The sequence below is a fragment of the Thunnus maccoyii genome, chromosome 18, assembly GCF_910596095.1.
Source record: "Thunnus maccoyii chromosome 18, fThuMac1.1, whole genome shotgun sequence".
NCBI lineage: Eukaryota > Metazoa > Chordata > Actinopteri > Scombriformes > Scombridae > Thunnus > Thunnus maccoyii.
The window spans coordinates 15,334,381-15,352,613 of NC_056550.1; the positions used below are offsets into that span (position 1 = coordinate 15,334,381).

The window sequence follows — 18,233 nt, forward strand, 5'->3', positions numbered from 1 at the left end:
CAGGCGGCTGGGGGTTGATTCTTCCTCCGGGGTGTGAGGATCATGGAGGAGGGAGAAGGAAGGGAGAATCAATGGAGGTTGTAGCCCAGTGTTGGCAGGCATTTTAATTAGCCTGGATCCACCCAGACAAGAGAGAGGGAAGCAGAGATGGCGGCTATGGGAACATCGGGAGTAAGAGAAGAAGACAGGAAACAAAAGAGAGAGAATCAGGGATAAAGAGAAAGAGAGGGGGTGAGGGTCATGCGCCCAGGGGCTACACTCACTGTGCCAGATCTAAATATGCAGCACCAAATAAAAAATCCTCTCATGAGATCACGGGTGGCTGTGTCTGGTTATGGGATGCAACTAATAAACATACAAGCATGCACACACACACAAATCACTCCCAGCCATCTTATCTTGTAAATATTTGGCAATCATTGCATAAAACTTGGAATTTGGATTAATGTAAATTAGGAGGCAAAACGTTCCCATGCGGGACACATTCTTTAAGATCTATCTTGCTGGTTAAATGAGTGGAATTCACACCACTCTGGGGTGCACTTAAAAACCAAGTGAACATTTTCATGTTCCTCCTCCATCTCCTACTTTATCCTCTCTGTCTCCTCCCTCTCCTCCTCCCCACCAACTCACTGAGTCTGTCCTCTTGTATGTTTGGGCAACAAGATGCACAGAAGTCCCACACCAAACATTCTCCAGTGTGGGAGTAGCCGGGAGTTGTAGTACAGCCAAGCTGTAGCAACACAAAAAGGATGGATGGAAGGAGTAAAAGGGATAGTGGTGCATTTGGGGTCAAGTCCCTGCTACTGCTGCTTTCCTCCCCTCATGGACCACTTTCTTTCTCTCTGAAAGGGAGTGAGAAGAGGCACAGATGAGAAAACAAAGCTAAAACTCAAGCGGATAGGATATGGCAGGGAGAGCAAGTCTGAAATCATTTAATGAGTAACAAACTGGCTGTGAACATGACATGGAAAAACACTCAGAACAACTAGAAAAAACTGCTTCACTTGTTCAAAGACATTTAACACAATATGTTAAAAGATATGTATAACAATGTGTGGGCTGGAGGTATTTGAACCACTGTATGTAAGACAGAACTCGGATCCAAGAATTTGTTTTTATTTTTTTATTGCAGCTTTGAGCTTTAAAGACTGTCCAAACTGTGGCCAACTTTAATTTACTGAACAGAAATGATGAGCTCTACATGATCTGTTGTGGCAAAGTAATTGAATATAAGCATAAACATACAGTATGTATACTGGGAATAAAATTCACATTTAATCATCAACCTTAACATGGCATGCTCTCCAACCAGTGGTTTGCAGGCCTTCATATAAAAATGAGAATAATACTGGGAAGCTTTAAATGACTGTAATCAACTTTTCATCCATTTTGTCGGATAAAATCACTTCAAGCAAAAAAGTACTTTTTAATTGGCTGTTGTTGACCGACTCTTGATGGTTGGGCCTCTCCTGACTTGACGATCATGTTGCCTGCAATATGAACACACAGTTACCTGAACTGGCAGCTTAGCTGGTGAAATGTTGTTGCTCTCAATGTTACAGGCACAGTGGGACCACAGGAGCTGTATGACGGATTATGAAACCATGAAAGCATAAAGGAACCAAACACAGAGCTGAGTGACTTAAATTAAAAGTTGGTAAAGGAGTGTGTGAAAGTGCGTATTTGGTGGTGCTCAATTTTTGTAGCGCTGGCACAGTGCCACGGTGTCAAAGCTTCATCTTACTGCTTATGTGACAGTGCCAAGTTTTGTCCGCAACTGGCCCACCCAGAATGGCCCAGTAATGGCTGTGCGTAATCAGGTGCTTTGGACGTACACCAACCACACTCACACTCACACTCACACTCACACACACACACACACACACACACACACACATAAACACAGGTCGGCCCAGGTTGACCTGTTCATTTTAGTGTCACCAGTTACCAATAAGGCTTCGTTAAGGGAGATCAATGTTTGTTGTATGACAAAACAATTCAGTACCAGCTTCTTCTGTAGCTTTCATCTGAACCACATGGTCTTCATCAGTAGCGAGAGTTTGCTCGGTAATAATGGAGATTGACATGCAATGTCAGTACCTCTTGGGATATCATCGATAGCACTTTTAGAGTTCGTAGTAAGAAAAATCAGCCCCAACTCAAGGTCCAGTTTTAATCACATACTATCATACATAGTTGTTGAATTTTGTTTTTCTTTGCGTGTATCTTACCAACTATTTCTCAAGCTGAAACATCAGCTGCATCCTCTTCAAGGCAAGGTAAGTTTATTTTTATAGCACATTTCAACAACAAGGCAATTCAAAGTGCTCTACATAGAGCATGAAAGGAATCAAGACAGAGTTTAAAAGCATCACAAGGCAATGTAAAAAGACATTTAAATACAATTAAAAAGTGTTAAATTTGGAATGAAGCCTTTGCTTCAAGAAAGCAAAGACAAAAGGAAGACTGAAAGAGGGATCTAGAAAACAGATGAGAAGAAATTTTGATTCTTTATAGAGTCTCTAGTATTAAAATGATGGAGCGAAACTGCATGACTGTCAGCATCTTTATCCAAGTGACAGTGGACCAATTACTAGTGATCATGTGCACATGAAGGAGAGAGAAAGATTCATGTACTGTATGCAAGTGGTTGCACTTGCAAGATAAAAATGAAGTTTTGATATGTTATTCACGGTTAACTGCCATTAGTTGATGCATTTTTCTTCCCTGGAAATCAAACCCCACACCTTTGCTGGATGGTGATGGAGAGGCAGTACTTGTTTCACTGAGCTACAAATCCCAAACTTGTGTGTTTATTCATGTTCATGTGTGTTAGTGTGTATTGTCAAAGTGATGAATGTGTATGTGTGAGCATGTGTGTATGTGCGGGGAGGGGTCGTACTAAACTCAATGTCGGTGAGTTGGGGGCGCATTCCTTAGTTGATTTAGTGGGCATTAAGATGAGGAGGAATGTGTCAAAGCTGTAGCTGCTTTAGTCCACTGTGGTGTAAACTGGCTGGGAGGAACTCTGCGACTTTCTGACAGCCCAGACTGACGAATGACTGACACTTGGCTTAATGTGAGAAGGATGGAGAACAGGGCGGTGCAGAGGGAGCCAGACTGTGGTGGAGAGGGAGGCTGGGATGGAGGGGAGGTAGCGTGTAGACTAACACCGCATGAGCTGAGATAAAGGGAAAGAGAGAGAGAACTTAAGTCCAGTCAGGAGAGGAGGTAAGGATGCCAAAAGTTGGGATAAACAAGGGGGAAAGAATGTGAAAAAGAGTCACATTCACACCGGGACAAATCAGGGCCCATGAAGAGATAATAACAACTCAAATCAAAAGGCTTTCAGAAGCTTATCTTTATTTGCTCAAGATGGTTTGATAGTTGAAAGAAGGAGATACATAGAGAGAGAATACAGAAAGATTCTTTTCTTAAGGTCCCATTTTATACAACATCAGTCGCTGGGTCAGTTGTGCAACTTTGACAGATTACAATAGTTCAAAGGAAAGCAAGTTGTTTTTTTTTTTTAACCTCTTTTTTTATATATTTAGTACATGGAAGTCTTAAAAACAGCTAAATCAAACTGCTGTATTGACCCAGCATTACGTACTGCAAAGTGGTGCAAAAGCTTTCATCAGCAATAAAACAGAACAAAATTAGCTTAAAAAAGCATCAGGTAAGACGTGTGTGTGTGTTTTGAAGATTCATTTAGTCCTGAGACAGTGTACGCATATACAGTATGTTTGTGTGTGTTTCAGACTCTGTTTGTTTGTATGTGGACTGGACTGATACCACTATTGCGCCTTTGGAATACCGCAGCTCACGGATCAAACTGAACCACTTTCAGGAAACATTGGGACAGAGAGGATCTGAAAAAAAGCAACTTGTCAGTTAATTTGCCTGGCACACGCCACACAATAGTCTCAAATAACCCCCCAACTGATGATAGCAGTAAAAGCACATTTAAAAAGCAGTGAAAAGGAATATAACAGCCAAGAATTCATTGTCATACCTCTAAACCTATGTTTTAGGGAAAACAGGTCTGTGTAGTGCGGGTCTGATTTAACCTAGAAATGGCACCACACACACCCAGAAGTGAAAAAAAGGCAAACCACAGGCAGCGAACAAAGAAATGTGTACTCACTTCTTCCCGCTGTACGTAAACATGACTTTGCTTCCTCCTTATTTCCTGAATGAATCCTTTACCCTTCATAAACTCACGAAAGTGCAAGCGTCATCCTTTGTCAGTCGAGAAGCATGCATCATATACAGCTGACGCACTGTATAAATGACTCATTTACAAGATAGAATGAGCTCAGTGATCTCTGTTCTCGCTCTGATTTTTACACTCCTGCATGTTGTTTTTGACATAAAGCTACGTGACAGCACAGGTCAAGTCAAAGTGCACAAGATCAAAAGAAAGAAACGCGCAAAATGGAAAAGAGGCAGCAAATGAGCGCCCTGTCGTTGTAGATGTAAAACCTATGTCCTTTCCCCCGAATCCTCACCCCTTCCCACCCACTGACCAAAACTCTGATGCTGATGTCGCCCACCCCTGCTGGTAGGGCCCAGAGGGGCCGACCTGTCACACCGTGAGAGAGATGAAGCTGTTGTATCTCTGGATGTTCCTCTTGAGGATCTCTGAGCAGGGCCCCAGCACACGCTCAAAGCGGGGCCTGTCCAGCTTCACACACTTGAGCGGACCACGGGCAACTACAGTGGCAGCCCTGGGACGGTTCAACAGCAGGGCGATTTCACCTTGAGGAGGAAGAGGAAGAGAGAGGACACCAACAAGTGTTCAGTGTTTAGTTGGGATGTCACTAAAAGTGCCACAAATCTAGAAACATGAATGATGAATGATATGATATGTTGTCTAAGCATTTGTAATGAATTAAATGTCAGTATCTGTAATGTATCACTGTGTAATAAATAATTCTGATGTCTTCTAAGGTGGCTGTTGTTGTAAAGAGGAGCAGCTCTGATTGTCTGTTTCAGTTTTATTTTTTCCTTCTGGCAAGTTTGTTTTTGGGACATCTGGCAACAAATCCAGAACAGAACAGAGAAATTGTCAGGAAATACTGTATTCCAATAAAATGCAACTTAGTGGGGAAAAAGGGTAAATCACTTTTCCAAGACAGTTCATTGTTTGATTTTCTTTTCTTTATTCCACGCATTTTTACTCAATTCTGATCTATGACTTTCAAAATTACTCCACACATTATTTGGAACGACACTGTATTTTGTTCAGAGCTGAAATGATTAGTCCATTAATCAATTAGTTGAATGACAGAAAATTAATTGCAAACAATTTACATAATTTTTGAAGCAAAAATGTTAAGATTTGCTGGCTTTCTTTGGTTTATATTAATGCAGACAAAATGTTTTTGAGTTTTGGACTGTCGGTCGCACAAAACAAGACATTTGGTGACATCACCTTGGATCAGTGGTGAAAGAATAATCAGATCCTTTACTTAAGTAAAAGTAACAATACAGCAATGTAGAAATACTCCAGGGTCACCAGATAAATCTGAGGAGTCTTGAGATGATCAATGGGAGAGGAAAGCAGAAAAAACAAAGTTCTGATACACAAATCTGTTTTCAGTTTTGGACTTTTTCTCTCATCTTTGATTTTTGGTGAAATATTGGATCATTTGAACATTTATTGAAATGAAACCATGTAAGAAGTTTAGAAGGAAAAATCACTATTTGGTGGAGCTGTTAACAACTCATAGACATCTGAAATGTGACCCGACTACACACTGCTTTTTGTAAGACGTCAAAAGCCAAAAAGGTTGGAAACCACTGGTTTCATCTTTAACAATGTGTTGTATTTTAAAAGCTTGTTATATTATCCATCGTGTCAAATCTTCAACTGAAAAGTAACTAAAGCTGTCAAATAAATGTAGTGGAGTAGAAAGTACAATATTTCCCTCTGAAATGTAGTGGAGTGGAAGTATGAAGTATTAGAAATACTCATGTAAAGTATAAGTACCTCAAAATTGTACAGTACTTGAGAAAATGTACTTAGTTACATTCCACCACTGCCTTGGACTGATGATGGCGATGGGCATTTTTCTGACATTTTGATAAGGATCAAACAATAACCCTTAATCAAGAAAAGAATCTGTATATTTATTGATCATGAAAATAATTGATAGGTTAAGATAAAATGGTTTCGTTTGGGGTATTTTTTTTTAGTATTTCGTTGCTGAAGAGATTATGTGATCATTACATACGGTAATTTTACAGCATAATTAAAGATTCCACCTTTCTCATAGTCATATTATTTACAGCTTCTTTTACAGTCTAGTTAGTTCAAACTCTGACTGGATGGAAATAACAATTATTGCAATATTAAGACAAAACACTCCTGCTACACTTCAGTGCAATTTAATCAACATTTGACCTCCTTCAGCTAAGATATAGCAACCCTGACGTGCTAGAGTTGTTATATTTGGGTTTCTTCTCGCGCAATTTACATTTTTAATGCTAAATAATAGGTATAACACAAACCAGTTGTTGTTCTGACCGATAGCTTTGTGTGTGTGGTGCCAAATTTGGAGGAGAAAAGGCTGCATTGGCCCAGAGCCACTCACCAAAGTAGTCAGAGGGTCCGAGGCGTCCAACCTCCACATATTCCTCATTGTCAGACCTGCGCTGCAGAACAGAGGCTATTCCCTGGAGACAGAAAAGAAAAGAAGGAAAGTCGGAGAAAAGAAAGAAGAGACAAGATAAAGAACAGGATAAGAGGGAGAGAAATAAAAGGAGGAGGGGGTGTGGGTGAAGAAAGGAAGGATGGAGAAAAAAAAAGGGGGGGGGGGGGTTATTTCGAATGGGGCTGAAAATCATCAGGAGGATTAAGCCAAGGAGAAATTCCTTTGCTTCATAAGAACACAGGTGCACAGGATTTAGCTCACTTTTCTGTGGGACGGACACACACTCATATATTCCAATGGAGTACATGATACAAACTCTGATTGGTTCTGCTTTATTTCCTCCAGAGTGTAATAAATACAAACATCTAAGCCAGATAGGGACTGAACTGATTCCGAAATATCCCTCAGTGTCTCCATCACATAATCCCCTTTATCAGCATTCATCCACATAATGGAAACAACTGAATTGTCCAAGACTGAGGGAGCTCCAACATAGTGTCCCTAACTGACCCCAAAACACTAACACACATTCATGTAAACTCACAAACCAAGTATGTTAACCACATCGTCCATTGTGCATTTGCAAATGCACATACACAGACAGAGTGAGAAAATCAACAGCTGATGTCTGCTGGACAGACTGACTGGACTCAATGACCAACCACGATACGCATATTATCCATCACCCACTGTGCTGTTGTGTGTGTGTATGAATGTGACTCATCTAAAAAGTATAACGGAGGAAATCGGATTTCCATTCTCCCTGCCCAACAGATGATAACAGTTTGTGTTATCATTTCTTGCAGCTGTTGACAAACTTTGTGTGTGTAAATGAGCATAATATTTGATTTTTTTCTCTTTGCATAAGAGCTACCAGAAATTGTGGCAATATACTTGATGCCATATATGCTTACACTAACATCTAATTCAATCAAATACTTGACGACATGCTTCTCAAAGCGTTGCTGTTTGTGTGTGATGGACACAGATTTGGCACATATTTGTTTAGACAGAGGTAGAATATGTGTTTTGTCATATGTCTAGACTCTTACATGCGCTCAAGTCCGAGTGTAATTGGTAGTAGGTCAAACATGAGTAGGGGAACTTCCCAGCTTGTCTTGGACTGTGTCTTAAAACAGATTTGACCGTTCCAGCGCTCCCTCGCCATCTCTAATCCTTCTCCGCTCACTCTGTTCCTTCTACTGACCAGGCTAATAATCCTAAATATGAATATAATGAGACTTAATGAGAACCCCAAAACTGCCAGCTCCCTAATGCAGGCATACAAAGGTGTGACTGTATTTCAGTGAAAGGGATGTGTGTAATTTTGAGTTTGTGTTTGAAATTAGCTATGGAGAAGTGGGGAATACTGTGCATGAGAGAGTCACCTACAAGTCATACCTGGCCAAACTGTGCCATAATGCCATGACCTCCACACACGCTATTCAGCAGGGTGGAGTGGGGTTCCCGCATAACCACAACCACTAGAAGACAGGCCAGTAACACTGTTACTGTTGGCTGAAGCTGTTGAGAGCGTCGGGAGCCGACCGACATGTTTGCTTACTTATTTTTGTTTAAAAGTCACTCTTGATAGTTGCCTCTCAACAAAAGATGATAACTTGCATTACTTGTCAATAACAAGACATGATCACACACGTGATCAGCAGCAAGACTGGTGTTGTTTTACTCGTGGACGAGCACAGCAATAAGCAAGATGAAGCGTTTTACAGTGTATTGCTGTAGATGATTCGTGAGAGAAAATGTCTTGAAATGAGTTTTCTTACTTTTTCTTTGTTGTTTAAGGAAGTGGCAAGTATTATCAAGAGCATTATCAAAACAGACCATGACACTGCAAAACAATATGCTAATAATGCTAAAAGTGACAATTATTCACTGCAAAATGTAATTTCTGTTCAGAGACAACTGCCACAACTTTCCAGCAACTGTTGAGGATAGATGACGTCTATTATTTATTTATTTCTTTGGCTAGGCTACTCTCATTTTTGCTTTTGGTTTCCATTTTTAACAAGTAAATTCTAAATTCATAGGCATTTTAAACAATATAATATTGACAATAAACCACACCTCAGATTCTGGCCTGAGGATGTATGCCACAATGGACACATTTCTGTTTTTTTTCTGACGCATTAGCACACTTTCAATTGGACTTTTTAGAAATGTCATGTACAAGGAATGTTTACACAGTATTAAAGTAATTTAGTGAGCGCTACTTGGAAAGTGTGCGTGTTTACGAGTCTGTGTGTTTTTAGCTTGATCTGATTTAGCTTGGCAGATGATGGGGCTGGTGGCCAAAATCACAATCACTTAGCAACTGCATGAAATTTGTCTGATGAGGCTGACTGAGTAAAGATTATCCAGTCCCAGTAGCTGAACTGATCACCCGGGACAGTTATCTGAACTGCCCTGAGCACGAGGCTAACAGCTGGAAACAGGTAACTTCCTGCGTGTGCTACCCTAGGTCCTAGTGCTGCTCCAGACTGCTCCTTAAACATCCTTGCAAGCATGCAGCAAGAGGGGAAAAGCTGGTGTTTCATAGTTTACTTTTGTGGTTGACTAAAATGCTGCTATGCTGACCAGTTTACATGGCATGCTGTATGGCATTTAAGCCACAATGTGAACACAGCATAAACTAGAAGACACTTACTAGACTACATCAAGTATTAGTGCATCACACAGAGGAAGAGTAGTTGAATAGTTTAACAGATAGTTGAACATAATTATGGGATGAATGTTATTGCCATTCATTTTCGAAAAGGTGACCAAAGAAAGGAAATACAATATAAAATTATACCGATACATTTACACCATCTCTCTATGTTTATTCTCAATCTCTTAACTCCACAGCAACAAATTTTATTGTAATGAACTACATTACACCATGATTTTGATGGTGCTCTGATTTTGTTTGTGCTTTGTGCACCATAATCAAATACGCCTTGCTCAGTAATTCTTGTGAAATTTTCCCCTGGAGAAAAATTACAATCATTCCTAATTTCTGAGCTAAATGTTTTCCATGTTGCATCTACTTTTTGTTGACTCATCCAAATGTGATGATGATCCCACTGAGGGAATGTCTGTCTGCTCATCTGCACTGTCAAACGAGCTTGCGGAAAATGAAGAGCTGATTTGCTCCACACTTTTTTTTAATAATATAATTCCTAATCTTATTCATTTCAAGTAATTCCATGTCAAAGGGTTAAAGTTCAAGTTAGGTCACAAATCGAGTCAAGTCTTTTTGATTGCGTCAAGTTAACACATCACATTCAGACACCTCTGCCTTTTAGCCTGTGGATGAAAATTCAGTAAAATCAGGTAATGGTTGTTCATCCTCACGCCATCCTCCCTGCTAATGCATTCACTCCCATCTCTTCTAGTCATCAATCTAAACAAGTCAATATGTTGTCTCATATTTGTCCTTTGACCCCCCACAAAGGTAATCACACTGAAGGGATCTAAAGGGTCCCTGTGGGTCAGACAGAAGAGGAATCCTCATCGACAATACATTGCCTGTTGCTGTAACCTACGGGTATGTGCTGACATGCAATTTAGCAAATGGAGCTGCTTTTATATACGGAAGAGAAATGCTGTTAATGAATGAAGTAATTTTTGTCTGACTGCAAGTATACAGTCAAAAAAAAAACAGTGAAAAAACAGGCCGTCGTGTGTATGCAAGAGAATAAATCTTGCGGGAAAAGCTGTTGTCCTCCAGTATGTTCAGTAAATGATCTGTGTGTGTATGCGTGTGTGTTGGTGTTTGAGTGAGAAGGTGCAGACGCTGCTGGTACTGGGTGGCCTTGTGAACAGGCTACTCAGGATATCACCTTTCTTCCTCCATCTCTTCTTGTGCCTCTATCCCTTTCTCTTTCTGTGTCTGTTGTTGATCCAGCGGTCGATACTTCCCATGTTGCAAGATTTTACGTTTCGACATGTCAACACGAGCCTACTGGCTATGCTCTGCATGCGGTGTGTGTGTTTTTCAGGTATGATTATGGCTGATAGGAGTGTTATCTGGTCAGCGATTCCTGCTAATATGAGGGACTCATTTACCGCTCTTCAAGCTGACTCACACTCTTCCTTTTCTCTCTCTTCCCTCCCTGCTTGTTTATTTTTTAATTCATTCATATTCTTCGGTTTGGTTTCCCTTTCTCTCTGCCTTTTCTCCTCTGCTATCTTTTGTTGTTGCCAGCCCTTCACACCCTGTGTCTGGCAGCGTGGTGAGGAGGATCTCTGATGTTTATAAAAGAAATATCTGGAGCAGAGCGCTGCCCCTGGGGTGGTACAGTATGAGATGGTTATCTGGACCACACTGGATGAGGCCTGTTCACAAATTAACTACTGTACTTGACGGCGCTGCACTGTCTCACTCTCTTTGTTTGGACATGACTGGAAAGGAGAGGAATCAACTGGTTGTAAACACAGGGGATTCAATGTCCCACCCCCCTCATTCTCTCCCCATTCACATATTTTATACCACTTCTGCACTCAAACTTCACAGTTTTTTATTTTCTAATCTGCTATACCCATCCTCTCTCATATTTTCTGCCATGTTTAAAATTGTTACTGAAGTTCTGATATGATCAGACAGTAGGGAATTCAAAGATGCAAAAAATTAACTTTTCCACCATTCATATTTACATAAAATTGTTGCTGCTGTAACTTCCTATCAAGTTATGGCAGCAATCCAAGCAATCCCCAGCAGAATCCCATTGGATGCACGATGTAGAGGCCACCATATTTGGAGTCAATTCCATTTTCCATTGGAAATAAAGGCCTTGCTCAGCTCAGTATGTATGTATGTATATACTATACTAATCATTTAAAGATTAAAAATGAATAAAAGGCACATAATGACTTATTACGGATTTGGAGTTAACTCGTGACTTGACTGACATCTCTGTTAACAGGTTACAAGTAAAAAAAAAAGAAATGTACCTATAGAGCAGCATATTTTACACACCTTTTCAACACCATGTTTAAAAACTGTCCCTGAAATCCGCCTCTCTGATGTGCAAGAAGTCTCTTAATCCCTCCCTCACCCTTATTTATATACATAATTTCAGGTGACAGTGAGAGCACAGATGACAGGGTGCTGAGCTCGGGTCTATGAGCATGAGGGAGACTGTTTGTGTGCATGTGCGGCCCTGAAGAACGGAGGGAATGGAGGAAGTAGGAGAAGGAGGGGATTCGAGGGAAGGTGAGGCTGATCCTCCACGGCCCTGGAGTTCTGTAAAGGCTTGTTTGTACAGTGCAAGAAAAAAAATGTAAACATGTCACTTTTCATTAGGACCCTATTCCTCCCTGTAGGCAAAGAAAGTGATGTCTCTATATCTCTCTTTTGTTAATCCTCCCCATCAGCAGCATGTAATTTGTGATTGTGGGGTTTGTCTTTGGCTGATGCACCAAAACCACAGAAACAACAAAAGCAAGTGAGAGGAGACATAAGAAGAGGGAGGAGGAGTGAGAATGAGAGTAATGGCAGGGTTTTGACTGAACAAAGCGCTGCAATCTCAGCCTGAATTAATCAAAAGAAATAAAGGTGTGCACATGAAGAAAAAGAAACACAAGAGCGGAGGATAGAGGATAGAGGAGAGACTGATCTTACTGAAGAACAAACTCTCATAAAATCCCTCTCTCCCTCCTTACTTGTGGTCCTTTTTGAATCGACCATCTCTCTACCCATACGTCCCTCCCTGCCCTCTTTGACTCATCCCTCTCTCTCTCTCGTCTCCCTCCCGGGAGGCTGGGTCTCCTGACCCCGTGTGAAAGTCAGCAACACACATTCCACCACAGTCCCTCCTGCTCTGGGAAAGTCAGGCACTGCTGCATGAGAGACGGACAGAGAGAGAGAGAGAGAGAGAGAGAGAGAGAGAGACAGAGAGAGAGAAAGCGAGGAAGGGAGGGACTGAGAGAGGGAGCTTAGAGGAAAATGGAAGATAGACAGGAGAAAGGGAAAAGGGATTAAAGAAAGAGACAAATCCTGCTGTTGGGTGATGGAATTAAAAAAGGGAGCAGCAGTGAAGTAAAAGAAAAAAAAGGAAAATATTGTTAATGCGTGTTAAGGAAAAGTGTAAGGAAGTGGGAAAGTTGTCCCCGTTCCTTCGTGGTGAGTATGGATGCACGCTGCAATCTAAAAAAAGGATGAGGCTCAAAGTGTCTGGTCTAATGTGACACACTTCCCATCTGCCTCCTCCCTCTCTCCATCCTATAATCCCCCAGATTCCTCTGCATATTTTGCCTTTCTGCTCTCTGGGATGTCTCCGATTGATGAGTCATGCATTGCTAACTGCTATATTTATGTCCTAAACCCCAATTGGGTTCATTTTTGCATAGACAAACTGGCTTTTAAGGGATTTCTGTAGCTTCAGGAGGCTTCAGTTGGAGGCTTCAAACTTGACCAACACTGCTCAGATAATGTGAGGTGAACATAAGATATATGCAAAGCAGTCTATAAATATTTGTACAGGGAGATTTTTTGTAGTACTGCTAGCACATTAGATTTGAAAGGAAGCAATAGTCTATGAGGTTAAAGTGCCAAACTTCCGCTTTAAAGTGAGACTATTTAACTTTGGAAAGACAAAATAAAACATTCATAAGCAATTGCTCTGTATAGTTTGTACAGTAGCAGCTAATTTTGCTGGTACAGCCTTCTTTTGTCTGGTATGACCATTAGCTTATGGGGGCTACTGTTACCAGTTTTTTAAGTAGATTTAGATACTGCTGTGTAAGTCACATTACTAAGTTTTAGTATTATTCTCTACTTATTTTACAGTTACAGCTTGCTTTCACCATTATTCTGTAAATGTCACTTGTGGCCACAGTGACCACTTTTTGGCAAAACATTACATTATGTCTTTCATTTGTTTCATTTGAAGGAGTCTACATTCACATAACATGAACAATGTAGGAAGATTAGCCATTTTTACACATACATTTATATTTTTACAATTTGTTTGGAATGTCTTTGCAATCAATGACATCCTGCCAACATAACTTTCCAAGTGATGCTCTCCCAGGGCTTTACTGCAACAGTTCTTGCTTGTTTCGAGGGCTCTTTCCCTTTTTTTGCCTCCACTTTGGTTTGCAGCAAGTGAAAGAAAATGGTAAGACAAGATCCACTGTAGAAGTAAACACCCTAAAACCTTTAGAGTTTAATGTCTGCTCTTTAATCATATAGTGACTTGCATTTCAAATTCAGCTTGGTAAGACAGAACTAATCTTCTTACCAATCTTTGGTAAGAAAAACAAAAATATGTCTCTGTCCAAATACTTTTAGACGATAAGGTATATATTTGAGGAGAGGTATAACATGGTGAGTGAAAGGATGGATGAGAGAGGGATGGAGGGGAGGAGCGTTGTGCTTGAGGAGCACAGGTGGAGATACATCACTCGGCACCTTTGATAAAATCCTCCTCTGGCTTAGTCGCGCCTAACCACTCCCATGCAATGTAACCAATGAACTGCTAATAAGGACTATTGATAGACATAGAATGAGATGGACAGACAAAAACTGACAGACAGAGAGACAATAAGCGAGAGACAGACCAACCTTCAAGTAAGTCTAAGAATGAGAGAAGTGAGGAGGAGGAAAGGACAAAACGACAGCAGATTGCATCCCTACCTCTCCCACAAAGTGCTCTCTTGACATGACCCTGCCAAAAGCTGTGTAAGTATGGAGTTAATCAAAAGTGTGTTAGGATGACAGGCAGGGGGCCCTTCATGGAGCTGCGCCAGGGGCCCCAGCTCAACAAAGCCTCCAGTGTGAGGGGGGCTATTCCTCGTACAGGAATCGTGGTTGAGGGCCGGTGGCAGGGGAGGGTAGTCTGTCTGCTGGTGTCAATAAACTGGGATCAGTTCTGATCTCAGCAAAGAGCCCACCAACGTCTCGGCATGATGACATGTACATCAACCCTGGTGCCCAGCTGATTACACATACAGGGTCTTGGGCCCCATATGTCAACACATACAGGAAACGGGACAGTAAAGTTGCCACGAAATGTCTTACTAGTGCACCTACTACTTTTTCTACACACACACACACACACACACACACACACACACACAAAGATTTACCTCTGTGATAATGAAAAAGTCATCACCAGGTTCTCCCTGCACCACTATCTTCTCTCCATCCTCAAACTGAACGGGCTCCAGAGCATCTGCCACAGTCAGACGTTCCCATTTATCCAAAGACTCTGTGAATAGAAAATGCACACGGCTCAGTAAGGGGTGTTAATTTACAATGATCAAGGCAATCTTATATACTGTTCAAAAGTGCAAACTCAGTGTGTTTGTGTGTTTCATGGTCTGAGAAGATGTCTCTTGCTCTAGTCCAGTAAACTGGTGGGAACAATAAATCCCACCTCAGGCTAATCCAGTCATTCACCAAAGACCATTACATCCCAGATCCCCTCCCACCTCCCCTCCTCTCATGGAGCCTCACAGAGTTAAACACCTTGAAACTAACCTGTAATCTGTAAGCCCTCTGTTCTACTGATTCTGGGGTGTGCTGACAGAGAGCTGTCTTCTTTGAGGTTAATTCAAATCTGACCATCCCATAACAGAAAGATCAAAGGTTTTATCCCCAAGAAAGTCAAGTATCCTTGAGAGAGACACTCGCTCAAGGTAAATTGCTGTAGATAAGAGTATCTGCTTGTACAACATGCACAGAACTGTGTTCTAAGGAATACAATGGGCAGTGCAAGCCTATATATGTGGATTGAATAAGAATAATGTTTGCTCAGTGGCTGACGTAAGCAGTGTTTAAATTGAATATTTCCCTTCTGTTGTTGTAAAATGTGATTCAATTATACTCCATGCATAGGACTTATAATTTAATGAGTTTATATTACCAATGATTACATTAAGATGACATTATTTTAAATGGAATTGAACATAATAATAAATGTAATTTAGATATAATGACTTAAGTGACTAACCTATGAAGGCTTGGAATGATCTTTATTTCTAAACATGTAGTACATTTCAAAATTCCCTGGAAACCATGTAGAGAATGGACCATTTGTGAATGAGTCCTGCCAAAACCTGAGATAGGATCTTCTATCTCTTTTCAGTTTTGTTGATCTTACAGTAAGAGCTGGTGGCGACAGCTATCTTTCCAACTGTCCAACCACATGTTCAGTGACATGGTTAGCCCAGGATATTTCTAGAAGCTGTTGGTATTCACACAGAAACCAAAAACATAGATGGTCACACATTTTCACTGGGAAAAATGTTCCAACCCAAGGAGTTTTGAGCAACTCAGAAATATTGCTATTTATAGATATAGAGATATTTATATGAGGAACGCGAGTTATCTGCAGTGAAAACACTTCAAAGCTTTAGCTTTGTCTACATATAAGGATGATTCAATGTTTTGATTTGACTAAGACGTGACTTAAAGGCGTAAAAGTACAGCGGAATCTTTTTGTCTCTGACTATTGTCTCCCGATGTACTTAGTAACTGATCCCAGTGTGTGTCTAGTTGTGTGAATGTGTAAATGTGTATGTATTTAGGATTAACTGAGGTGAAGTCTGGTGGTTTGGAGGTGTCCAGTGTCCCCTCCGTTGGGGCCGTGGTGTCTGCCGGCCCCAGATGGATGTCCTCTGTCTGTCTGGCAGGCTAAAGGTAAGTTCCTATAGAAGTGATCCTTAACAGCTCGGCAGGTAACACGATACACAAATGTGCTGACTAAAGAACCTACATTTCACGCTTCGCAGAGCCTGCATCCACTTGAATCACCTTGCTACACACATACATAGTACGCACAGAGGGAATTGGCCATTGGGATGCTGAAGCTTTTGTGTGTATGTGTGCGACAAAGAACATGTCGTTTTCTCCCATTCACGCCACAACATCAAGGGCTTGTACTCAATTTCGTGGTTATCTCAAAAATCAAAGACAAACAAAAACACTACCGCCTCCTACCCCTCCTCCAATTCAAAGAGGTAGAGCGGAGAAGGAGGAAAAGCACTTCGAAGAGGGAGGCGTGTATTTGAATACAGGCCTCGACAGGGCTGTCAGAAAGGGAGTCACAGAAGAAAAGAGGTGAATGAAAAGAGAGTGGATCTCGCGGAGACGTTCTCCTAAGACCTGAATTGAGTGTATGTGTTTACTCAGCCAGCTAATAACTCTGTACAGGGGGCATGGCCTCAGTCTATACACCACACACACACGATCAAGTGGAAGGGGATGAGATGTCAGTTCCAATTGCAATTCGTTTTGAAAGTCTGAATGAATCTCATTCGCCATTCCACCAAACTCAATGGCCTATGTAGGCTGGTGTTATCCAAATTCCAGTGAGAAAGAGAGGCTTAGCTTAACTCCCGATTCTTTAATTGTCCACACAGCGACAGTGCAGAGTGTGACTGGTTTTAGTATGAACAGTGCGAGAAGATTAGGACTGTACATACAGACCTTCCTGAGCCATGGGCCTTGTGTGACAACGTGCGCCTGTGGGCTAATCTACAGTATATGTTGCCCTCGGCAGATTTAACTGCCTGCACTCTGGACTCTATGACTTGGTGTTTAAAATTAATGCGTAACATAGCATACACGTGCAAACACACTCATGCTTCAGCATATTCATAAAGCAGAAAAACAGTACAACAAAATCTGTATTATCTTCATTATGCGGTACACTTTGACACATATACACAGACTTACCAAGGATGGACACCTTGCTTAGGAACTCTTCATACATCTTTCTCTTCCTTAAAGTGCTGCCCTGTAAAAAGAAGAAAAAGAGGAGAGACATGCACCATTAGACACACTCTCTCAGTAGCGGTAGCAATGGTAAAAAAACTGCAACAAATAAATGTCTTGTTCTTTGAATGTTTTTTTCTCATACTGTCTCACTGTGCTTCTAATCTAAACCAATTCAAATAATTACCACTTTGGAGTGCTGCTACTACTGAATAATAACTCCTTGGACAAAATCTGCAATAGTTTGTTGTTACAGATTGTTACAGACCGACGGTGATTCCTTTTTTGGAAATGAATGAATACTGATATTCAAAACATTTTCTTCTCTAAATATGATTCTTTCTATTTGTTACACTTTCCTTAGTCTGTAGAAGATTTGTCACCCTCTTTCTTTTTCACTTGAACTCACATCATACTGTAACTTTTCTTTCGCCACCATGGCTGTGTTAAACAAGACTCAGGATGAACATATTTTAAGAGAAGGGAGTATGGTTCTATTCTAAAAGAATAAGTTAAAACGAAAGTGATTAGGCTGATCGTCAGTGGCTTTACTGATGTTCTCTGGGTGTAACTGCCAACTTATCTGGTTTAGAACAATGAACAATATATGGCAACAATCACAGTATTGTATTAAAATCACAGTATCCTAAAATAATAGCATATTCTCTAAATGAGTCCATTTAAAATCACTAAACTATCAGAATTCCAGTAAACATAAAATAGGCTTATATAACAAAGTATTAGGATTTATTAATTCTAACATGCATGCAATGCATTAAAACTTATTCTCTGATCTACAATTCTTATGACTAGTATATTCTTATACAAAACAATAAATTAACCCAAAT

The 18,233-nt window shown here is 40.7% G+C and overlaps 1 protein-coding gene across 1 annotated transcript in view; it reads right to left on the minus strand.

Annotated features, from left to right (window-relative positions):
- Nucleotides 1-3,349: 3,349 nt before the first annotated feature.
- The window catches only part of prkar1b (protein kinase, cAMP-dependent, regulatory, type I, beta), a 66,599-nt gene continuing 51,715 nt past the window's right edge, over nucleotides 3,350-18,233 (minus strand). The window contains exons 8-11 of the mRNA XM_042392124.1: nucleotides 17,347-17,407; nucleotides 14,754-14,875; nucleotides 6,603-6,684; nucleotides 3,350-4,764 (exon numbers count right to left, since the gene is read on the minus strand). Coding sequence (XP_042248058.1) covers nucleotides 4,592-4,764; nucleotides 6,603-6,684; nucleotides 14,754-14,875; nucleotides 17,347-17,407 — 438 coding nt within the window. The 3' untranslated portion in view covers nucleotides 3,350-4,591. The remainder of the gene's footprint in view (nucleotides 4,765-6,602; nucleotides 6,685-14,753; nucleotides 14,876-17,346; nucleotides 17,408-18,233) is intronic.